We start from the raw sequence: 25,381 nt of genomic DNA on the forward strand, positions 1-25,381 counted from the left end.
GAATTCAGCTCAGAAAAATAGATGTATAAAAATATATCATATATTACAAAAGCAAAAAAAAATTTTCCTGTGGGCTTTTTTTAGGGCCAGGGCATATGGAGATTCCCATTGGGCTCGGGGTCGAATTGGAACTGTGGCCACTGGCCTACACCACAGCCATAGCAGTACCAGCTCCAAGCCACATCTGCGACCTACACCACCACAACACTGGATCCTTAACCCACTGAGAGGGGCCAGGGATTGAACCTGTATCCTCATGGATACTAGTCAGATTTATTTCCGCTGAGCTATGATGGGAACTCCCCCAAGGCAAAAATTTGAAATGGACTAAATGACTTAAATAATGGTTAAATAAAGTTTGATTTATTTACAGATAAAACACTAGCTAGCCAGTAAATATATTGTATAAGGATTTAGGAAGGCATAAGAAACTTAGAACATCGACAGGTAAAACAAAGTTATAAAGTTGGGTGTAAAGCCAGGTGGAGTATGATCACAACTGTTAATAAAGTACACGCATAGTGTAATGGTTAAGAGCGCACGTTAGAATCAGCTCTTGGTTCAAGTCCCTATTCTGCCATTTCCTAGCAGTGTGACCTGTAACAGCTTCCTTCTCTGATCTTCAGTTTGTTTTTATGTGCAATGGCCATAATACCAAATTTTAATAGCTCTGTGGAATGTATCAAATGCTTAACATAGTGCTAGGCACAGAGTAAATACACAGTAAATGGTAGCAGTCAAATTCATAGGAAAAAAATATTAGAAGGATACACACCAAAAGGTTAGACATCTCTGCAGCGTGGAATTCTAGGTAGGAGATTTTACTTTTTTTATACCGTTTTGTATTTTCTCAGATTTTTATAATCACTCTTTTGCCATTTAAAAAATATTTAAAAATAATAGCCAAGTGTTTGAGGCCCCGGAAACTTAACGTAAACCCACCTGAGAAAAGGAATAAAAGCAATGAAGGATGAAATTTAGAAGTGGAAGTTTTCATGAAATTGCAATGGCCAAGGCCTGTCTTCTGCTATGGGCTCCTAACCAAGCAATGGCAGGCTTTGACCAAGGACCAGCATGACACCATGTCCAACTGAACTTCTACAGGAGGCGAATGCTGCAGAACTGCAAGAAAGCAGGCAGTGCGGGCCTGCAGATGAGCAGTTGTACCCTGACCCCAGGTGAGGGTCAGTCACCGGAGTTCAGGTAGAAACTAAGAGTTCTACGGTGGACATAATTTAACAAGACATCAGCAAGTAGCCACCCTTTCTCAATATGATCCAGAACTTTGTATGAGACACTTTACCTTTTCTTCTGGACATGGAGTTATCCATGATTTGCATTTGCCTGTCACGTCTCCCAAGGTGATCTGTCTGCCATTATATACGTAAACACGGCCGTCTTCTCCCCCCATCAGTCCAGAGGTGACATCTGTGATCCTCAATGAGGCTGTAATGACGACTTCATCTGTAAACAGTAAAAACCAGTAGAAGGAAGTATCTCTCCACTGTCTTCCTTTCCATTGTTCCACTCCTGGATCTCACCCAACCTTCCACAAATACTATCAACCCATCCCTTAGTCAACCCTGATTTCATTCCAACATAGAGCCTTTTGTTTTCTGTTTATTCATTAATACCAATTGACCTGGGTGACTCATGTCGCCATGTTCAAAAAGTACAATTCATTCTTTACATCGGTTCTGGCCTTAATTAAAAATATATGATTCAATGTATATCTAAAGTTCCTTGGGCCACTGTGCTGTCAGTTACGAGGGCAGAGCCTAGATGATCCAGTTAGGGGATCTGCCTCTGAAGCAAAGGCCAGAGCCACCATTCCTTTCCTACCTAAGCCATCATTGTCCAGGTCACTCAAGTGCAGAACTCCACCAAATCGGGAGAAGCGGCGGTCTCCACTAAAGGTGCTGAGCAGAGAAGGCTGCGAGTCAGGCTTCAGTTCATACATCCAAGTGCTTCCACCCTGGTGCAAGGTCATGGTCAGGAATGCCACCTTAGACACGTCATCTGAAATAAACCGCAAGACAGTAACTGCTGTCTTCACAGGCATGAAGATGTGAGGCACTGAACAGAATCTTTTTGCTTCATGTTCCTGCACCACATGTGATGTGGACCACTAAGAATCATACAGGACAACTCATTTATTGCTGGTCAACTCTGGTCATTAGCAAGGAACAGCTAGAGTGGGCACCGTGACTCAAACATTGGATAAGCTCGGTGCTATCCCATCAAACAGGTGTTCCATCTTCCAGTCTTATGCCCCAATACATTCTCCCCACAACTGTCTTTTTCATATAACAACCTTTGTCACCTCTGATTTACAATCCTTTGGATAAAGTCCAAGTTCTTGGCTTGGTACAGGCCCACCAAGCCCATCAGAATCTGACTGCTACTCAGGGCTCCAGCGTTGTTTACGGCCACTTCCCCCACTTCATCCGTAACAGATTTAAACCACAGCCTGCTGTATTTCTCACATCTTGGCTTCTAAGTATGACGGGCTCTCTCACTGCAGTGGAAACCACTTCCCCTGCAATCTCGTTCTCTTCTGTACACCCCGCAGATGGCTAACTGCTGCTCCTCTACCAGAATTTGGCTCAGGTGAGCTCTCCTGTTGGGATGCCTTTCCTTATCTCCCTGTCTAGAGCCGGTGTCACTCCCACAGGCTCCGTAGCACACTGCCTGCTGCCTGCCTGGTACCCACGGCAGGATGGTGTCGATTCCTGTTCACTCGTGAGTCTCCGGCATCAATCAAGCTATCAGTTCTCTAAGCGATGGGACCATGGCTTAGTAGCACAGTGTGCTTAGTAGTACATTGTTTGGCTTAGTTCAACTACACATAGGTGTTTTTTGAATAAATTTTGAACAATTTCAAAGCAAAGCTAATTTTTGTCCTATAAACTTTTAATCATTTGGTTAATCTCAGAAATGTGTCCCCAAAAAGCATAATGGTATCTGTAGGTTGGAGTTGGTGATCCTCTGAAAGGTGCTGTGAGCCAGACAGTGTGCCAATGAGTAGATGCAATCTTGCATCAGTGTCAGTGTTGTATGTAAAACTGTTACCAGTGATACAGCCGCTATGGAGAACAGTATGGAGATACTTTAGAAAACTATGCATAGAACTACCATATGACCCAGCAATCCCACTCTTGGGCATATATCCAGACAAAACTTTCCTTTAAAAAGACACATGTACCCACATGTTCATTGCAGCACTATTCACAATAGCCAAGACATGGAAACAACCCAAATGTCCATCAACACATGATTGGATCAGGAAGACGTGGCATATGATATCCCTTGTATCTGGAATCTAGTGTATGGCACAAATGAACCTTTCCACAGAAAAGAAAATCATGGACTTGGAGAATAGACTTGTGGTTGCCAAGAGGCAGGGGGAGGGAGTGGGATGGATTGGGAACTTGGGGTTAATAGATGAAAACCATTGCCTTTGGAATGGATTAGCAATGAGATCCTGCTGTGTAGCACTGGGAACTATGTCTAGTCACTTATGACGGAGCATGATAATGTGAGCAAAAAGAATGTATACACGTATGTGTAACTGGGTCACCATGCTTGCTGTACTGAAGAAAAAAAATTGTATTGGGGAAATAACAATAAAAAAATTTAAAAAAAACTTACCGGTGTGGCTGTTTTCTTGGACAACCTTATGCTGTTTTTATAGCCGACTGTCAACTAGAAGCAACAGAGCTCAGAGCAGAGCCAGAAACAGCAGTCAGAAATAAAAGCTGGGGAGTTCCCGTTGTGGCACAGTGGTTAACGAATCCGACTAGGAACCATGAGGTTGCGGGTTCGGTCCCTGCCCTTGCTCAGTGAGTTAACGATCCGGCGTTGCCGTGAACTGTGGTGTAGGTTGCAGACGCGGCTCAGATCCCGCGTTGCTGTGGCTCTGGCGTAGGCCGGTGGCTACAGCTCCGATTCGACCCCTAGCCTGGGAACCTCCATATGCCGAGGGAGCGGCCCAAGAAATAGCAAAAAGACAAAAAAACAAACAAAAACAACAATAACAAAAAAAGAAAGCTCTGTAGGTAATTTAAAAAAAAAAAAAAAAGAAAGAAATAAAAGCTGGGGGCAGGGAGATAGCTAGGGAACAAACTTTTTTAAAGACTTGGCAATGTAGACTCTTTAACATGAGGGTAAACAACTTGACCTAAACACAAAATACTCAGGATGAAAGCCCAAAGAATCAAGAAAAATCAAAACAGAGAAAACCTTTATTTCCTTCTGCTTCTTTAGGGTGACCAGGAATCTAGTAACACCCGGAGCCCTCTGTCCACTCCTGTCTCCTCCTGCCCCAGGGAGGAGGGTGATGTGTGGCTTCTCGCTATGGCTCTGCCTGCCCCCTGCAGGATGGCTACCCTGGCTCTAGTTCTGTGTGGCACAGGAATGCACACGGGCCACGTCCAGCTCTACCTGCTAGATCCAGGTGTGAGTCCGCACCTCTCAGCTGCTTCTACCAAACCTTCTGCCTGTGACATGTGCACATCTGCCATGCAGACCCAAACTCTCCTTTGGGTGGCAAAGATCAGGAAGCCTGAATGTAGCTGCACATCTAAACCATGTTCTTCAATCCAGTTTTTAAAAGGCACGTGGAGAAGCCCTAAGCACGTATTACTAAGTGAAAGAAACCAACCTGAAAAGGGTGCGTGTTTTAAAAGAATATTCAACATGAGAACATGCTCAAGGTAGAAATTAAGTGTGGAAAAATACATGTACACACATATATAAGCTGAAGTTCTAAAATGTCTGGATAAGGGATGGTTTTTTTTCTTCTATGTGCTTCCTTGTATTTTCAGAAATTTCTACAATAAGCACAATTCACTTATATAATCTTGGAGGGAGTAGATTTAGATAAACAAAATGTTCTATTAATATATAGCCTCCATGGAGTTCCCATTATGGCTCAGCGGTAATGAACCTGACTAGTACCCATGAGGACGTGGGTTTGATCCCTAGCATTGCTCAGTGGATTAAGGATCCGGTGTTGCTGTGGCATAGACTGGCAGCTGTAGCTCTGAATAGACTCCTAGCCTGGGAACTTCCATGTGCTGCAGGTGCAGCCCTAAAAAGACCACACCCACACCCACACACACCCTCTGAGTAGACCTATTCCTGGTAAACTGATAAAATTTGCTAAGCTCTTCTCTAGCTCCAAGCTCAATGGGATAGGAGCTTTAAAAAAACACACCAAATAACTTTTATGTGTGATTTTAAACAAATCTTTGAAGTGGGTATTATAAGTTGTATTTTGCAAATGCTAAGTTCAGAGAAGTTAAGAAAGTTCCCCAAGGTAATCCAGCTTGCTCTTAATGAGAAAAGGAAATATTCAAACTCAGGTCTGTCTGCCTCCACATCTCCTAACTTTCTCCCAATATGACGTGGTCAGGAGCCACACGACTGAAAAAGAAGCAAAGTTTCATCATGGGTGACCTACCTCGAGTTGGAGCCCCAACCAGCAGCACTTGCGTCCGGGTCCCATTCACCATCACGTGGCCACTTGACAGGGAGGTCCCTAGTTTCCCCATTGCCTGTGAAATTCAGTAAGTCAGTGTCAATAGAGAACAGCTAAGAAAACTTTGTCCGTGGTGTCCACTCTCCTGGGGAGTCAGGGGCTGCCATACCTTGTCTCCAGACATGGTAAACCAACTTTGGCAGTTTGGCGGGAAATAGCCATACACCCGTCCCAGGCTCTGTTTCTCATCCCGAGTTCGGAACAAATGGGCCAAACTGGAATAAAGCACACTGGGCTTAGCTGCTGTGACAGGATTAAATGCAGGCCAGGTACTCAGATCCCAGGAAAGACAACCCACCTCTTTCCCACCCATGTCCCCCTTCCCTGCATGCTCTTGGTCCCTGTGATCCTAGGCTTGGGTGTGGGGGGCTTTCAGAGTGAATCAGGTATCAAGGCTCTCCACCTAAGAGGTTCACCACTCTACTTCCCCACCGACAAGAGAGAGGGATGCCTACTGTTAGGGGCTGAATTATGTTCCCCCACAATTCATATGTTGAAATCGTGGAGTTTCCATCATGGCTTAGCAGAAACGAATCTGCCTAGCATCCATGAGGATGCAGGTTCGATCCCTGGCCTCGCTCAGTGGGTTAAGGATCCAGCATTGCCATGGGCTCTGGTGTAGGTCGCAGACACGGCTCAGATCTGGTATTGCTGTGGCTGTGGTGAAGCCCTACAGCTCTGATTTGACCCCTAGTCTGGGAACCTCCATATGCCACTGGTATAGCCCTAAAAAGACCAAAAAAAAAAAAAAAAGAAAAGAAGTCCTAAGCATACCTCAAAGTATGAGGGCATTTGCAGATAGGGTCTTTAAAGAGGTAAATATGCTAAAATGAGGTCATTAGGTTGGGGCCCTGGTCCTATATGACTCATACCCTTATCAGAAGGTAGAAAGACACAAAGGATGGACACACGGAGAAGAGGCAGCGTGAGGACACAGGAAAAGATGGCCATCTTACATGGAAGAGAGATGCCTCAGAAGGAACCAACCCTACCAAGACCTTGATCTCAGATTTCTAGCCTCCAGATCGGTGAGACCATGAAGCCCTGATGCTTAAGCCACCCAGGCTATGGTACCCCGTACGGCAGCCCTGGCAAACCAACACACTTACTTCTCACCCTTTTAAACTTGTACGGAGGAGCATTTGCAACCTTAGCCCACAGCCATACCTTTTCCTTAAAGAGTAAAAATTTCTTAGCCACTTCTCAACCTCACACTTACTGGGCCCCCATGGCTGCAGTGCTTGTGCTCACCGGCCCCTGGGCCCCACTATCAGCTCACCTACTGGCATTCTTCCAGGTTGGGCTCCCAACCAACAGCAAGGTCCCGTTGTTCACATTGACACCGTGTAGAGAGTATCCTAACCAGGCGAAGTCCTCCTGGCCTCTCACCACCCAGTTGGCCGCCTCCACGTTCAGCTTTTCTACACAAGATGACCAGTGCCTTTTACTTTACATGGGAAAACTACTGGATGGAAAGAGTGGACTCTTTTTGTAGGATAATGAGAAACAGGTTCATTGGGCTGAAGTTTTGCCAAAACCCTTATGTGCCCCCATGCTGTTCCCAGGGTCCCAATGTCAGAAATGAATCTCATGCTTCACATAAGAAATACATTTCTAGAGCTCACTTCTGTGGCATGAGGATGCAACTTTAGAAAGAGGGCCAGTTAGGGAGCTCCTGTCTGGGCTCAGCAGTAACAAACCCAACTAGTATCCATGAGGATGCAGGTTCGATCTCTGACATTGCTTAGTGGGTTAAGGATCCGGTGTTGCTCTGAGCTGTGGGTAGGTTGCAGATGTGTCTTGGATCCTGTGTTGCTGTGGCTGTGGTGTAGGCCAGCAGCTGTAGCTCCAATTTGACCCCTAGCCTGGGAATTTCCATATGCTGCAGGTACAGCCCTAAAAATAGACAAAAATTAATTAATTAAAAGAGGGCCAGTTAGAGCATCACTGGGATGCTTGAGTGTTTCTACTCCTCCATTGAGACACTATGAGAATCACTATTGCCCGACTCCTTTGGATCTGGATCTACAAATTGGGCCCCCATTTGTACATTTAGTGAATCTATCCATGTTACTTGCCAGATCACCTGCAAGGGTAAGAGTCTTAGAAAACTGAGGTGAAATGATATACGACAAGGTAAATAGGACAAAAACCCATACATCAGGAAAGGCACCACGGATCAGAGCAGTGGTGGTCTCTGCCTACCTCACCCCCACCCCTCAGCAAGCACTACCTTTGTTGCTGTGGCTGGCGTCAGAATAAAACGCAGCCACAATTCCCCTCTGCTTCCCTCCACCAGGTGCAAAAGGGGAGCCGATCACCAGGTCGGGCTCCCTATCTCCATCCATATCTGCTGCCAGGAGTGTCCAGCCCAAGTTACAGTAGGTGTCCTGAAGAGGAAGCAGGAAACCATGTTTTACCCAGCCCTGGAGGCAGTTAGGATGCAGCAAATTCGAGTTTTCTGTACCTGGCAAAGGTGGTGAGCATACCTGGCAAGAGATGGTGATATTGGGGGAAGAAGCTATTCCTCTGTATTTAGAACCAAAGTAGACGTACACAGCACCCTAAGGCAAGACAAACCACAGGGCAATCATAAGACTCAGTGGTGACCAAGAACCTTAAATAATAAATAGTAAGACAAAGATGACTGATGATGAGATCAATCACCATCAGAGCCCTGTAGGGTCAGCAGCTTAGTTACTGACAGAACTTAGCAATCAGTCCTGTGCATGGCTAAGTACCTGGTGGAATTGGGACATTCCATCCATAAAGCCAAACTAAACCCAAAGAGGCAGAAGCAGAAGCAGCCAGGCAACCTGAGATCAATCAAGGACCCGAGCGGGGTCAGAGATTACCTCCCCACAGATGCTCTGCCCAGCACCCCTGCTGTCTGCTTTTCTCCGGAGGATCTCTGGGCACTGGCCCACTCAGTGACTCTTCCCCTGCTGCCCCGTTCCCCCACCATCACCTCTGGCAGCTGTCTTACTGTGTATGTCAGTTTCTCGGAGCCCACCGAGGGGGCTCCCACTGCCAGGTCAGGCACACCATCCTTGTTAAAGTCCAGCACGGCCACGGCTGAGCCAAACCGACCTGAGGGCTGAAGAGGCACCAGTTACTTCCCCTGGACTAAGCCACAACCTTCGGAGGAGCACTCCCAACTCTCTGGGGGATCCCACCTGGCACCCCAGGACCAGAGACAAAACCGCAGCCACCTGTCACCCATCTGTGACCCGCCAAATGTCTCACTTTGCCATGTTTTTGGCACATCTGTCTGCCTCAAAGGGAACATGAGGTACCAGAGAGAAGAAAGTCGGTTCTTACAAGGTTTAGGTTTTTGGAAAATGGTCTGGTATGTATTATACTGCATTTTGAGGACCAGCCTCCTCAAGGGACGTATCCAAAATGATAACCACATAACATCAGCAACAGCACCTAACATTCATCAAGTGCTCAGGATGTTCTAAAGCCACTGCTGGCCAGTGTGGTAGCCACTAGCTAAATGAGGTCACTGCATTTAAATTTAAATTACTGGAGTTCCCATCGTGGCGCAGTGGTTAACGAATCCGACTAGGAACCATGAGGTTGCGGGTTCGGTCCCTGCCCTTGCTCAGGGGGTTAACGATCCGGCGTTGCCGTGAGCTGTGGTGTAGGTTGCAGACGCGGCTCGGATCCTGCGTTGCTGTGGCTCTGGCGTAGGCCGGTGGCTACAGCTCCGACTCAACCCCTAGCCTGGGAACCTCCATATGCCGCGGGAGCGGCCCAAGAAATAGCAACAACAAAAAAGACAAAAGACAAAAAAAAAAAAAAAGTGATTTAAAAATAAATAAATAAATAAATAAATTTAAATTACTTAACAGACCAAAAAAAAAAAAAAAGAAAAAAGAAAAAAAAAGTCAGCTTTTCGGTTGCACTGGCCACATTTCAAATACTCAAAAGCCAATGTACTTTGGGAGTTTCCATCATGGCACAGTGGAAAGGAATCTGACTAGAAACCATGAGGTTGCAGGTTCCATCCCTGGCTTTGCTCAGTGGATTAAGGATCTGGCGTTGCCGTGAGGTGTGGTATAGGTTGCAGACATGTCTTGGATCCCTCGTTGCTGTGGCTGTGGCATAGGCCATCAGCTGTAGCTCCGATTAGACCCCTAGCCTGGGAACCTCCATATGCCGTGGGTGTGGCCCTGAAAAAAAAAAAAAAAAAAAAAAAGCCAATGTGCTTTGTAGCTCCCATACTGAATAGCACATAAAACCATTGTCCCAGAAAGTTCTATTGACAACACTGCAGTAGACACTCTTTAAGCATTTTATGTGGATTAAGGTAGATACTTTTATTCTCCCCACTTTCATGGTTTACAGATGGAAAACTCTGTCCATTCAGGGACAGTTTCCTTCCAAGGTGGACTGTCTGGATCTTTCATCTCCTATGGTCAGGAATCAGCCTACACCTAAAAGTAGCTCATGAGGTTCTCCTATTCTTTCACAATGTCAGTAAAAATGAAGAGTCTTTCACAAGAGATGTTTGGCCACAAAACACACATGACCCAGAACCCACATCTATTATAGATTGGCTAATCTCTCTGCACCTGTGTGCAGTGGCATCTGAGAACACAGCAACTTGATAAGCAAGAGAGGATTGCCCCAGGACACAGGCCCCTGGGGACTGGGTGGGGACCAGTAAGTCAGGGCTCTGGTCAAATGAAGACCAGCAGCTCTACCATAAAAAGCCCCCTTTGGGGGTAATTCCAAGCACAGCACAGCACTCTATCCACTGAGCTAGCTCTACTCATCTTCCACTTTATAGACAAGGACACAAAAATTCACAGCAGCCCAGAGACACACGTGGGATTCCCATCCCTAGCGCATATCTGAATCTTCCAAAAAATCGGGCCATGTTCCAAATCATCAAAAGTCACCAGAGAAGAGATCATGGGGCTACCTCCTTCCTCAACCACAGTGTCTTTGAGCGAGTTCATCCGCAGGAAGCAGTTGCCTCTCCTTCCTTGTCCACAGGATCCCAAAGGATTATACTTTCCACCACAATCTGACAGAGGAATGGCTTGGTGAAGAAGAAGCAACAAAATGAGTTGACTTCTTTTGGAACTTTCTCGTGTGGTGTCAGAGGGTTCCAGAAAATGCTGTCCGTCTGGGACTGTGTGACCTCCTGCACCGGTTCATCAGCTTATTAACACCTCTCAGACTCAGGCCTCCTTCCACTAGAGTTGAAACTACATTATAAACCACTGGACTTCATTACTTAAAGTATGTTCAGGTGTGCCATTTTATTTGGTCTTCATAACATTAACTCTACTGCGAAAGGTTTAGTGGTATGTCTGGACAAGAACCATTCAGACCCAATATTCCCCTGGTGTTTGACATTTGGAGCTTTCAATGCCACTGAAGCCCCCACACTCATCCGTGGCTGGTAGCAGGGCTCTGGGGCCCCTCTTTGTTTATTCCTTGATAAATACCAATGACATCAGGAAGGAGGCCCTTCAGGGTCTCTTGTGCTCCCAAGAGGAATTCATGCTGCCTCCATGTGGAACATCTATACAGCCATTGTGGGAATTTTCTGATGATGAATAACCACTTAAACAAAGGAATGAAATCTGAAAAAAGCCTGGAGTTTAGTGAATAGCAATTTACCAGTGTTGGTCTCTTAATTTTGACAAGTACACCATAATTATGTAAGATGTTAACATAGGGAAAACTGGGAGAAGGGTACATGGGAATTCCCTGTACTGTCTTTACAACTTTTCTGTGAATCTAAAATTCTTTCAAGGGAGCTCCCTGGTGGTCTAGTGGTTAGGATCCTATAGCTCAGGTTAATCCCTGGTCTGGGAACTGAGATCCCACATCAAGCCACTGCATGTTGTGGCCAAAAATAAATAATTTTTCCTACTGTTTAACACAGGGAACTATATCCAGTCTCATTTGATAGAACATGATAGAAGATGAGAAAAAGAATATATATATGTATATGTATATATGACTGGGTCACTTAGCTGTATAGCAGAAATTGACACAAATTATAAATCACCTATAGTTTGATTTTTAAAACTTTTCAAAAATAAAAAATACATTAAAAAATTTTTTTAAGTTTTTTAAAACAAAATTCTTGGGAGTTCCCAACGTGGCCCAGTGGGTTAAGAATCTGACTGCAGAGGCTTGGGTCACTGCAGGGACACAAGTTTGATCCCTGACCCAATGTAGTGGGTTAAAATTTCTGGCATTGCCACAGCTGCAGCTCAGATCACAGCTGCAGCTTGGATTCAATCCCTGGACTGGGAACTTCCATATTCCACAATGCAGCCATTAAACAAACAAAAAAACAAATAAAATTATTAGTGGATAAAACATTCGCATAAAAAAAACAGAACAAAACAAAATGAGGTTTTATATTATCAAGACATCTCATCTTGATCGGCTACTCAAAGCCACTAAATAGTATGTGTATTTCTGGAAGGTGCTAGACTAAACACTCAATGTTAGAATGAGATTTAATGAAGCGAATATGCCCTTAAAAGTGAAAAGTGCTACACAAATTCAGGCCGCCAGATGTTTGTTACTATCATTATTCTTGCTATTGATCTTTCACCCTGGGGAGTTTGCCAGAAAATGTGGGCAGTGGCTTATTGGCACCAAAAGGGAAAACATGAGATGGGGTCTCACCTGGAAACCCTCCAGGATCCTGTGGGCCTCCTTGTCCAGGTCTAGATCAACAGGGGGCAAGCCCAGATCATTGCCGTAGATGAGGTACACTCGCCCCACCTGGATGTGGCCTGGGTGACTATAGCCTGGGGCGCCCACCACCAGGTCTCCATGTCCATCTTGGTTGAGGTCAGCTGAGGTCATTGCCCTGTAAGGAAGAGGAAGGAACCCACTTTGTGTCTAGTGACATTCATGGATAAAACCCTCTCCTGCTTATTGCCTTTCTAGATTCTAGAACTTCCTCTCATTAATTTTTCCATCCTGCATGAACTGCTCTGAGTATTTACCTCTGAGGTTAAATTGTTTGTGTGATTGTCTCATTGTCTGGGGGAAAAAACAACAAAATTGGACAAATCAACCTTTGGACATTTTTAGACCATATAACCTGAGTAGATAATAAACATCCTCACAAAGCCTCCCATCCTACATGCAAAACCCAGAGCAGCCAAAGCACAGTTCTGGGTTTCACCCGAGAGCAGAGAGCAAATTCACCATCAGCCAATGACATGTTGCTTTATGCTCAGCTCAACTCATTCCAATTTGTTACCTGATCAAAGACAAGCTTGTGATAAGTAGACCATTTTATTTCTACCATAGCTACATAGGATGACTTACATTGGAAAAAATTAACTGCCCAACAGATTTAGTGGATGTTTCTAAATGAGATTCCATGAGTCAATGGTTCAAATATCTCTGTTGGGGCTGGAATAACCAAAAAATCACTTACTTACTTACTTATTTATTTTCAGGAGTAGCATATGAAGTTCTTGGCTAGGGGTCGAATAGGAACTGCAGTTGCCAGCTCACGAAATGCCAGATCCAAGCCACATCTGCAACCTACACAATAGCTCATGGCAATGCCAGATCCTTAACCCATTGAGCGAGGCCAGGGAGCGAACCCACATCCTCGTGGATACTAGTCAGGTTTGTTTCTCACTAAGCCACAACAGGAACTCCCAAAAGTCATTTATTTATTTATTCGAGTTCTGATGGCCACATAAAGAATAAAGAGCAAGATAGAGGAAAAAGAGATGAGCAATTTCTAGAGGGTTTGATGCCTGGTGAATGGGTCGGATGCACACTGTGGAGATACTGCTAGTCTCTGTAATCCTGGGGCTGGATGCTGGCCAGTAATGGCCCCCTGGGGGAAGGACCTCTGTGCCGCTGTCCCCTGTGTGGCAGCGAGCCCAGCAGGAGGACGTTATTTGGATTTTCAGGAAGGCAGCCAAGAAGAGCCATTCATTATTCCCAGATGAATGGCCAGTAAAAACAGCATTCAGCTCCCATTCCCTGTGCTAGAGCTGAATGCATTAGTGAGCAGCCTCAAGAGGAAGGGCTGTCAGTAGACAGTTCCAAGGAAAATGCAATGTCACTTGGGATTTAAAAGTGTGGCTTAAAAAGAGAGGTTTCACCAAAACCTCCAAAAAAAAAAAATATATATATATATATATATAGTCATTTGTATAGCCTTGGGCTCAGTATGGTTGCAAATCCTGGTCCCCCATAAACCATGTTCCCTTACGGAGTTTATGACTAATCTTTCTATCCAAAACTTGATTCCCTTTCTTGTCCCCTCTGACCTCAATCCTGTGCTAAGTGAACACTAATCAACCAGAGTCAGATGACTAAAACAGCTGGTGTCCACCACATCGTTAATGTACTAAAACTGCTATTATAGATATCATCATTAATGTCCAAATTCAGATTGTTCCTCTAGGTCAAGGTGACCTAACAGACCCCTGAGCTGTGGATCACCTGGCCAGAGAATTGTAAACTAGAAACATCCTGACCCCCAAAACTATGATTAAGAAAAGTCACAGCAATATCACAAGATGATGACTGGCCCAGTTTCACTGGTCTTCCCCTTTAAAAACATCCCTAACTCAAAGACCAGACTGAAGTGGATCTGAGGCTTGTTTCCCATCCCCTTGCTTGGTGCCCTGCAATAAACACCGTACTTTCCTTCACTGCAACCCAGTATCAGTAGATTGGCTTTACAGAGGAGTGGATCAAGAAGATGTGGTACATGTATGTGATGGAATATTACTCAGCCATTAAAAGGAACAAAATACCAGCATTTTTAGCACATGGATGGACCTAGAAATTATGCTAAGTGAAGTCAGCCATACAATGAGACACCAACATCAAATGCTTTCACTGACATGTGGAATCTGGAAAAAGGACAGACTGAATTTCGTTGCAGAACAGATACTGACTCGCAGACTTTGAAAAACTTATGGTTTCCAAAGGAGACAGTTTGGGGGGAAGGGGGAATGCACTGGGGTTGTGGGATGGAAATCCTATAAAATTGGATTGTGATGATCATTGTACAACTACAAATGTAATAAATTCATTGAGTAATAAAAAAATAGAATAATTAAAAAAAGTAAATTGGCTTTGCTGTGCATTGGGCAAGAAGATCCAAGTTTGGTTTGATAACAGTCGATTTTTAAAATCAGAGGAATCCCTAACATTCTCTTTATAAAATTATTGCGGTGTACTAGGCTTTTGCCTTATGAAGAAGCTTTAATAGTCCAGTCACTATAACAGCTACCTGCTTTTATCCTTTTAATGACATTAGATGCCCCAAAATAGGTAACAACGTATCTCCAAAAACATTGAAGCTTTACAAGGATCATATAAAAGAATACTTTATTGTTGTGGTTATTTAGTAAAATAAAAGTTCCTTTATTTGAACATACTTTGACCAATGTTAAGGAGATAGTTTTATCATTACCATAACTTAGCCACTAAATTAATGTGGTGTTTTTTGGTTTTTTGTTTTTTTGTCTCTTTTTGTCTTTTTAGGGTCTCACCCGTGGCATATGGAGGTTCCTAGGCTAGGGGTCCAATCAAAACTGTAGCCACCAGCCTACGCCACAGCCACAGCAATGAAGAATCCTTAACCCAATGAGTGAGGCCAGGGATTGAACCCGAGTCCTCATGGATGCTGGTCGGGTGTGCTAACCGCTGAGCCACGACGGGAACTCCAAATTAATGTTTTTGTTGATGGTGAACTCACTGGAAGATAAAGAGCTAGTAGGAACCCTTTCAAACATGTGCGAATGACTACGTGAAATTAACACTGATGAAAACATTCAGGATTTAGCTAAACTCACACCTACCAACCAAGCCTTGTGTAGGGAAATGACAAGTAGTAAGATGCTGCAGGGCTAGAAACTTGCTTCACTGGCTGAGAGCTGCCGATAAACATTTCCCGAATGCTCCTTTCCAAACTCTGGTACATGAAGGATAAGGAATCCTGAAAGAAAATGATCACAGACAAAGACACGGCATAATCAACAAAACTGCCAATTCCTGTCAAAGGCATTGGACATTTTTACAAGCGCTAAAAAAGAAAATGTTGATTCCTATCAACGAATAAGACTTCAGACTGGAAATTCGAGTGAAATCACACCCCCGATATGTGCTCAGGAATAGGGGTTACAGCTCTGGAGGTCAGGACTGAGATGGGAAGGAGTCAGCTGGGATTAACCTCAACCAACCAAGTCAAGATAGTCTATTAATTTGTAAGCTGTAACTGAACAAAATAACTGTTAAGGACTAAAATTTTTAAAAAGATGAGTCCATTCAAATCTAGAACTATAATTATATTTGCATATTTATCCTTCCTCTCCCCGCCCCCCAAACAAATGAACTGGAATACCACCGGGATGCCAGAAACCCTCCAAACCACACCCACATTGAGATGCCGCTGGGTTTACTTTGAGTCCCAAAAAGCCAGGAAGGCCTGAGGGGCCACGAGCAGAGTGCTGGGAGCTGTATACAAGGGGTGCAGAAAAAAAAAAAAAGAAGAGAGAGAACCGGGGGGGACAACAAACCCCTTGGATGTTGAATTGTTCTTTTTTTTTTTTTTTTTTTTGTCTTTTTAGGGCCACGTGCGGCATATGGAGGTTCCCAGGCTAGGAGTCGAATCAGAGCTGTAGCTGCTGGCCTATGCCAGAGCCACAGCAACACCAGATCCAAGCCACATCTACCACCTACACCACAGTTTGCAGAAACGCTGGATCCTCAGCCCACTGAGCAAGGCCAGGGATCAAACCTGCATCCTTATGGATACTAATCATATTTGTTTCTGCTGAGCCAGGAAAGGAACTCCCTGAATTGTTCTTAATAATGGTTACCACAGAGATACTAATACAGATGGGAGTGGCCCTGAGCTACCCAGCCAGGCACTAGATACATCCAAGTTCAGAGGATACAACTCAGAATCCACCCAGAGGTGACGTAAGACCAAACAAGAATCCCCAGGCCTGCCCCAGAGTGGAATCAGCTCAGAGCCAAGGGGCAGCCCTGGACAGCTCAGGATCCAGAGAAGTACAGGTTACAAGGGCCCTGCAGGAAGGGACTGTGCCTTCTGTTTTTCCAGTCTAACCCCTCTGGCAGGCCCCCCTCCAGATTGCTCATCTGACACCCAGTTCTGGCTTCCTCATTCACCCAGGAAGCACCATGCCAGGGCTTTGAAGCATAAAGTCCTTCTCTTATGCAATTTTTCCTTTTGCAAAGGAGACAGATCCAAATTATTGTAGGACAGAATGATACACACTTTGACAGAGCTTCCCAGGTCTGAGTCTCACTACATAATTTGCAGAACTCATTGCAAAATAAAAATACAGGCGTTCCCATTGTGGCACAGCAGAAATGAATCTGACTAGTATCCATGAGGATGTGGGTTCGATCCCTGGCCTCGCTCAGTGGGTTAAGGATCTAGCATTCCCATGAGCTGCGGTGTAGGTCGCAGACATGGCTCGGATTCCACGTTGCTGTGGCTGTGGTGTAGGCTGGCAGCGATTCAACACCTAGCCTGGGAAATTCCAGATGCCTCAGGTTCAGCGGCCCTAAAAATAAATGAATAAATAAACAAACGAATAAAAAAGGCAAAGAAAATTCAGAGTTCCTTGTTCAAAAGTTATTAAGAATTTTAAGGCAATGACAGCTGAGCATTAAACCAAGCATGGGGCCCAAGTGTGGCAAAGGGGGCCCTCTGTGTGACTCACAGGCCGCACACCATGAAGTAGGCTCCTGTCCAGTTCACAATGTCGTCTAAACCCTTTTCTACCAGTCAGATGCCTACTTTCCTTCCCAGCACTCTCAAGAACCTTGTATCCCTTGTCTTGTGTTCCAGGCAAATAACACTGGGATTTCCAAACACCCAGAAAATGTCCCAATCCACTACCAGAAATACAAGCTCACTGATGAAAAACTGGCTACTACTCAAGGCCTAACTCAAATGCCACCTCCTCCATGAAGCCTTCTCTGATGGTAGGGAAGGAATTTTTTTGTTTAATCTGAGAGGCTAGGTATCCCCCTGCCCCCAGCCACGGTATTGGTTACATTCTACTCACAAATGGTTATTTTTGTGTTTATCACCTCTATTAGACTGAAATTTTTAAAATATCAGAGTTTATTTCCCTTTCACCTTCTATGCCCCCAGTAGAATGTCTGACACTTAAGAGATGATCTCATGGGAGAATTTCATACGCACTGATGTCCCCCTAGCCTGGGGGTCTGTAAAGTGTGTCTATTGTTGACACACACTGCAGTAAGGACAAAGCAGGACAGGTGTGGTACCCAGGGCCACTATGGGCTCCACTGGGCTTACCAAAGGCCACTGGGTTCCAGACTCACATCATAGGATCTCTGGAACAAACCAGACTTGGAGGCCAAGAATACTTGCAGGCTTGGCTCATGCCAAGGTGACTTTCAACGAATAATCAATTAAACGGCCAGTGAGTCTACAAAATCTGATTATCACAAGAAGTAGCAGGCTCTCTCCATTAAAAGCAGAGAATTCTTACCGAGGTCCAGGAATCCACACTAAAGAACACTCCTCTTTTGGTATAGTTTATATGTTTTTCAATATCTTTAGTCAGGGCTCCAGTCACATTTCTATGAAAATCATTTTTCTGTACTTGCGAGCTGCTGAAAAGAGACAGGAATAAAATGGTTAAGATTGAGGCAATACGGAGTTCCTATTTTGGCTCAGCGGGTTACGAACCCAACTAGGATCCTGAGGATGCAAGTTCAATCCCTGGCCTTACTCAGTGGGTTAAGAATCCAACGTTGCTGTGAGCTGCAGTGTAGGTCACAGATATGGCTTGGATCCTGCGTTTCTGTGGCATAGGATTCAATCAACCTTCTGCAGCTCTGATTCGACCCCTAGACTGGGAACTTCCATATGTCATACATATGGCCCTAAAGAGCAAAAAAAAAAAAAAAAAAAAAAAAAAAAAGACTGAGGCAATAGCAGCCCCCTCAAATAACTGAGTTGAAGATTATAGTCAAGTTTGTTGCAGGTTAATATTACCATCTGCAAGTTGAAGGAATAGCAACACAAAAACCAAAATTTTAGAAAAACTTTTATAGAGGATTCCACAACATCTTTTAGCAATGGTTGTTCAGCAGTTAGTTGCGATTTTGGTATTTTCATGAGAGGAGATGAGCTCAAGTCCATCTGCTCTGCCATCTTGTTTCTAAATCCTCTCCACAACGTCTTTTAATAAACACATTTTCTTTGTCTTTTTCTTTTTTGTCTTTTTATGGCTATACCCGTGGCATAAGGAAGTACCCAGGCTAGGGGTCAAATCAGAGCTATAGCCACGGGCAATGCCAGATCTGAGCTGCATCTGTGACCTACACCACAGCTCATGGCAACGCTGGATCCTTAACCCACTGAACGAGGGCAGGGATCAAACCTGCGACCTCACAGATACTAGTCAGATTAGTTTCCACTGAACCAAGACGGGAACTCCAAAACATGTTTTAATAAGCACATTTTCAAGGTTGAAAAGCCTGTCCTTAACAAAAATACTTTGTCAGCCTCAAAGTTCTATGAAACACAAAAGATTTGAATTCCTTCCAGGTTACTTTTTAAAAAAATCAAAAGTTACATCAACACTTCATACAAATGGCCAAGAAGTGGTCAGAAATGGCCAGAGCTGTTCAGGAAACCAGAAGGCAGGTACAATGATTTATCTTTAAAGACATTAGAGAATTAATTATACCATAAAAATACATTTTCAAATCCATGTATTTTAACTAGTCTACAAACCAGATGCCTAAAGAAGCCAGACAGGGAGTTCCCTCCATGGCTCAGTGGTTAACAAACCCCATCGGTATCCACGAGATTGCGGGTTTGATCCTTAGCCTTTCTGAACGGGTTAACGATCTGGCGTTGCCAAGAGCTATGGTATAGGTCACAGATGCAGTTCAGATCTGGTGTGTTGCTGTGGCTGTGGCTGGCAGCTGTAGCTCCTATTCGAACTCTAGACTTCTGTATGCCTTGGGAGTGGCCCCAAAAAGACCAAAAAAAAAAAAAAAAAAAAATCCAGACAGGCTTCAGAAAGGCTTAAAGTGGAAGCTGGGCACCCAATGAACAAAGAGGACCTGCCTAAGACACCAGCCAGTGTACACAATCTAAAGGTTCCAAACTCAATCTAAAGGCATTCAATTCAGTTAAAACAGAACTTCCCAAACTCAAATAAATTAAACAGTGAGGGCTTTCCTGAACCCTTTCTACACATTATCAATTCTTTTGAAGCTCTAAAATCTCTCGCGCGTTAGCATTGTTTATGGCAATGCCCTCGTTTTGAGCTTCTGACTCTTGCTCACCCTTAAACATTGAATACTAAATAGTAAAAATTAAACATTAAGTATTGAAGCATCACTTCTCCGCAGGAAGCCTCCTGTGACTGAGTTAGGACACTCTGCGGTAAGTCTCGGGCACCCCATACCTGTCTTTCCTAATACTTCAGGCTATTTACAAGTTCTCAATCAGCACCCATCCACCCACCAGGTCACCCATCCTCTGAGAGCAGAACTGTTTGTCTTGTTCACCTTGAGGTCTCTAAACACCTGAACTAGTTCCTGGCACCTAATGAAAAAGAAATACTATTTTATTGTCCTATTTTATTAGTAATAATATTTATAGGATTAACACAGTTATCAAATGCACAAATGAGTGATTGGTGCCTGGGATCAGACTCCAGCAGGTAATACCACCTTTTACAATACAAACTGGATGCTCTGGCCCTCCTCCTCTGAAACTACCTGAGAGGGCTTCTCCTCACCCTTGTCTCTTGATAAGTACTTTTTTAGGGTGGAGTTGGGGAAGGTTTATGAGTAATCACAGTGATGATAATACTACTACCTATCATGTACTATCTAGAGAGCAACTTACTAATATGCTTATTGCTCCATATTCATTCTTGCACATAATCCATACCATAGTTCCGGGAGTATGGATGTGTATTTTTCCCAACTTGCCAAATGAGGAAACTGCAGCTCAGAAGAAAAAATTAGGCAACTTGTTTAAAATTACACGGAGTTCCTGTTGTGACTCAATGGTAATGAACTCAACTACTATCCATGAGGATGTGGGTTTGATCCCTGGCCTTGCTCCAGTGGGCTAAGGATCCGGTATTGCCGTGAGCTGCAATATAGGTCACAGATGCAGCTTGGATTCTGTTTTGCTGTGGCTGTGGTGTAGGCTGGCACCTGCAGCTCTGATTTGAACCCTCGCCTGGGAACTTCCATATGCCATGGGCACGGCCCTAAAAAGAACAAACAAAAAAATACAATCACATAGTTGTAAATGGCAGCCCTGGGATTTGAACTTCTGTCTACAAAGTCTCGGCTTTCAGAATCTCTTGAGCACCCCCAACCCCCAAGAGAGATGTTCTTTTTCTGTGAGCCATTTTGGAATCCACTTACCCCTGTGTGTTGTTTTGTTGGCCGCCACATGCGATGAACAGAGGGTTCTCAGGTAGGATGCAGTCACTGGGGAAACAGTCAAATGAGTGAGGCATCTTTCTACCTTCTTTTCAAGCATGGATGTTACTGAGAATCAGTGATGCACTTGTAACCACCTCCAAAAGTCCTAGTGCAGATGTGCCTATGACTTAACCAGATAGGACCTGTAAGGGACCTACCTGAGTCCTACTTGATCAGGATGGAGAAGCAGGTGGTATTAGGGTCACACAGGCAGCCCTACAGAGCTGGTAACCCCAGACTCAGCCTTCCTCACCACCCCCCAAGGAACCATTACAGAGTTAGAGACTGAAAAAAATGGATTCCCACTGTGCCACCTTCTGCCCACCTATGCTCAATGTCTTAATTTCTCAATCTCATTCCTCTAAAAAACAAAAATCTACCAATTCCACCATTAAATAGGTAGTTAAGTATCCCTTTTTACAAGTGACAGGTGAACCTCCCCCTAACTCTGAACAGAGCAGTAAGGGAGTGGGTGTTACATTACAAGAGCCTTTTCTACAACAAAGACTATTTTGAAGGAGAGGATGATGCGTCTGGAGGTCACTGAGGATTTCAGAGCAGTATGAATGGAATGTGGGGCCTGGATCAAGGCAAAGGAATTTAGAAAAGAGGGGGGGAAGGAGCTAAAGGCAAACTTTTCCCATCAAATCCTTCTTAGGACCAGCTTTAAGCAGAAGAAAAGTTTTTCCTCAAATGCTCTTTTCTCCACCACCACGATTTAGATGGTAGCCTTACAAGATTAGCACTACCCTGACAAATGCCTTTTTTTTTTTTAAATTACTCAATGAATTTATTACATTTATAGTTGTACAATGATCATCACAAATACCTTTTGAGTAAAGGAGAATTCTGGCTGGAAACTTTACCGTTATCTCATGGTTTCTTTAGGAAAATACGAGTTTCAAGTAATATAATTTTTCTTTGGAAGGTCAGATTTTACTAAGTTAAGAAATGGTATAATGTGAAATATGTTTTTCTTTCTGTCTTTCTTTGGCGCCTTCTCCAAATTTCTCATAAAGTTTTATAAATGCTGAGAAACCTTTCTTTGTATATACGTATAAAGATGCAGTCAATTCATGGAATTTTCTGCCTGGATAAATTAAGACAGATTGCGAGACAAAAAAATTGGTCCCTCCTAATTAAAGAATAAGGTCCAGGAGTTCCTGTCGTGGCTCAGTGGAAATGAATCTGACTAGTATCCGTGAGGACACAGGTTCAATCCCTAGCCTTGTTCAGTGGGTTAAGGATCTGGCATTGCCGTGAGCTGTGGTGTAGGCTGCAGATGCAGCTCAGAGCCCATGTTGCTGTGGCTGTGGTGTAGGGCCGGTGGCTACAGCTCCAGTTCGACCCCTAGCCTGGGAACCTCCATATGCCATGGGTGCGGCCCTAAAACACAAAAAGAAAACACATAGAATAAGGTCCAGCTACATATATTTTTTAAAAGGAATGCCTATATACGTATAACTGACTTAAACATGTATATATGTATAATATATATGTGTATAACTTCACAATGTGGCAGAAATTAACACAACATTGTAAATTTAAAAAAAGGATAAAGTCCAGCTACATAACTTTCCTTAGCTATTTGTTTTTGGCTAGGTTGTCCAAACACCAAAATTGTTTTCCAATTTAAGGATCAATACACATGGACTTTATAAAACAAATAAATGCAGGTCATTCTAACATGGCCATGTGTTATGAATCCCTCCAATACACTTAACTTCCTTCTAGTGATAATACCAGTAGCAAACATTTATCAAGCGCTTCCTATATTACTTACTAAACCTTTTACATAAGTGATCTTGTTTATTCCACACAACCACCCTGTGAAAAAGAATTATTACTGTTTACACTGTATAGACGCAGAAACTGCTATTTGCTGGAGTTAACTCAGTAGGGAGTGGCAGGCCTCTCAAATTCTAAAGCTCATCCTCTCTTACAACTCATGTGTACCTAAAAACCCACAGCCATAGAAGAGATTGGGATTTTAATTAAGGTTTATTTTCACTATTAAAAGTGGCATTTAGGAGTTCCCATTGTGGCTCAGTGGTTAACGACTCCGGCTAGGAACCATGAGATTTCGGGTTTGATCCCTGACCTTGCTCAGTGGGTTAAAGATCTGGTGTTGCCGTGAGCTGTGGTATAGGTTGCAGACTCAGCTTGGATTCTGTGTTGCTGTGGCATAGGCTGGCAGCCACAGCTTCGATTGGATCCGTACCCTGGGAACCTCCATATGCTATGGGGGCGGCCCTAAAAAGATTTTTTTTTTTAAGTGTCATTTATGGAGTTCCCATGGTGGCTCAGTGGTTAACGACTCCAGCTAGGAACCATGAGATTTCGGGTTCGATCCCTGGCCTTGCTCAATGGGTTAAGGATCCGGCGTTGCCGTGAGCTGTGGTGTAGGTCGCAGACGCGGCTGGGATCCCGCGTTGCTGTGGCTCTGGCGTAGGCCGGTGGCTACAGCTCCGATTCGACCCCTAGCCTGGGAACCTCCATGTGCCACAGGAGCATCCCTAGAAACAGCAAAAAAAAAAAAAAAAAGACGAAAAAATAAAAAATAAATAAAAAAGTGTCATTTATATTGGATAGTTTCTGTCTGCCAAACTGTTCCTCACTGAGTCTTAAAAGCAAGTTTAATATTTACCAGGCTAAGGTTGAATTTATCATCAAGGGGGATTTTGTTTCAAATTTTGTTTCAAAAAATTTTGTTTCAAATTTGAAACAAAATCCCCCTTGATGATAAATTGTCAACAATACATATACGTGTATATACCCACATACATAATATATACACACATATACATATTGTGTGTATAAAATAAAACAATGTATAACTGGTTAACATTATTTGAATACTAGCATATTTTAGGGGCAAAGGAACCTCTTCTAAAAGGTATATACTATTCTGGACTATGTCTATTATAGGCCATTGCACTTATAAACCCCAACCCTCCTGTGACCCTCACCTAGAACTACGTGCACCTCCCGCCACAGAACCTGCTTTCCCACTGCTGTGGCTGCAGCTTAAGCTCCCACCTCCGCCCTTTCCCTGTGGCAGGAGCTGCCCCTCACTGTCTCTATCCAGACCCTTCCCTACCCAGCTCATTTCAGCATGGTAGGAGGGCTGCTGCCTCAGTGGTATGACTGGAAAGGGGTTCTGAGAGAACCCTGGCTCCCTCAGAGCCTGGGTAGATTCTGTGAGAGCCGAAATGTCTACTCCAGCTGGAAGCTGGGACCAGACCAGTCTACCCTGGTCTCCATAGCTTCCGAGTCTCTGGTTGACACTTGTGCTGGGTGTGCTGGGGACGAGCAAAAAAGGAGCTGAGGTTGAACATCTGTCTCATCTGGGCTAGATATCAAATCCCAACAGAAGGCTGTGCTTTACCAACACATTCGTTTCTGATTTTATTTTGGAGTTGGAGGTCATGGGAAGCACCCTAGGAACTCTTGAACTTTGAGAGGTCAGTCGGGATGGAGAAGAGAATTGCCACATCCATGGCTGGAACCTGTAGGGAGTAGGTACCCCAGCCCACAGTACCAGTTCTCCCAAAAGAAATAGATGCAGGGCTGCCGTGGAAGCAGATTCTTTCCCACCTGTGCCATCTCTCCCAGAACACGGCTGGACCTCGGCAGAACATGAACTTGGCATGATCTACCTCTCCATCCCTCAAACAGGGGAGACATCAACACATCTATCTGGATGGGAGCTAGTTGGAGTTCTGAGATGACAGTTTCCATTCTTTTCCTTCCTGAGACTTTCTTTCACCCCTTTATTTGATCAGCTGGAAAACCTGTGAGTTATGTTGGGGCCAGACGTAGCAAGGCAGGGAATGAGAGAGAAAGTGACAACTCACCTGGTGCCATTCTCTAACATAAAACTGGTTAGATGGTAAATATTCGTGGACCAAAACGCCATATCATCCAGTCCTCCTAGAAAGTATTCTTGAAATTGTTCCACCAGAAACGGGGACTTCAAAGAAAAAGTGGGATAAAGCTATGGAGAAAGAAGTCAATAAATAAAGGAATGAGGTGCTTTCTTGGTATCTTTATAGCTCTTTAAATGTAGATTTTTGAAGAATGACACTTTTACCTTGGAAATAGCTAGCATCTCACCATACCTGCAACAGAAACAACAATTCTGACTGAGTTATGGGTGCCACAAAGAAATGAAGCAAATCAGGAAAGAAAAAGTCTCAGCAACATGTATCCACTGTTGTGCAATTGCCTTTGAACAAGCAAAATCCGTAAATCTAACATCCACCCTCTCAGAAAACTAAAATATCAGAATGTGTGCTAAGGCAGTCACAATAAAGTCAGTTGCAAATATTCCTCTAGTTA

General features: G+C 44.0%; 1 protein-coding gene across 9 annotated transcripts in view; it reads right to left on the minus strand.

The window, feature by feature from the left end:
* Positions 1 to 25,381, minus strand: part of GPLD1 (glycosylphosphatidylinositol specific phospholipase D1) — a 63,880-nt gene that overhangs the window by 5,269 nt on the left and 33,230 nt on the right. For 3 of the 9 annotated variants that reach the window (XM_084967565.1, XM_084967563.1, XM_001925909.8), the window contains 14 exons: positions 25,134 to 25,161; positions 24,898 to 25,037; positions 20,981 to 21,046; positions 18,067 to 18,187; positions 15,373 to 15,509; positions 12,209 to 12,395; positions 8,529 to 8,639; positions 8,032 to 8,106; positions 7,776 to 7,932; positions 6,822 to 6,963; positions 5,652 to 5,757; positions 5,465 to 5,558; positions 1,843 to 2,019; positions 1,304 to 1,464 (listed from right to left, as the gene is read on the minus strand). In XM_084967565.1, the coding sequence (XP_084823691.1) occupies positions 1,304 to 1,464; positions 1,843 to 2,019; positions 5,465 to 5,558; positions 5,652 to 5,757; positions 6,822 to 6,963; positions 7,776 to 7,932; positions 8,032 to 8,106; positions 8,529 to 8,639; positions 12,209 to 12,395; positions 15,373 to 15,509; positions 18,067 to 18,187; positions 20,981 to 21,046; positions 24,898 to 25,037; positions 25,134 to 25,161 (1,702 nt within the window). Of the gene's footprint in view, positions 1 to 1,303; positions 1,465 to 1,842; positions 2,020 to 5,464; positions 5,559 to 5,651; positions 5,758 to 6,821; positions 6,964 to 7,775; positions 7,933 to 8,031; positions 8,107 to 8,528; positions 8,640 to 12,208; positions 12,396 to 15,372; positions 15,510 to 18,066; positions 18,191 to 20,980; positions 21,047 to 24,897; positions 25,038 to 25,133; positions 25,162 to 25,381 lie in introns of all 9 variants that reach the window. The other 6 variants (XM_013977471.3, XM_084967562.1, XM_084967564.1 and 3 more) reach the window with 3 other exon arrangements.

The sequence above is a fragment of the Sus scrofa genome, chromosome 7 (assembly GCF_054392235.1).
Source record: "Sus scrofa isolate SSC_HxYL_T2T_F1_AM1 chromosome 7, Sscrofa_HxYL_maternal_Yorkshire_Landrace_v2.0, whole genome shotgun sequence".
NCBI lineage: Eukaryota > Metazoa > Chordata > Mammalia > Artiodactyla > Suidae > Sus > Sus scrofa.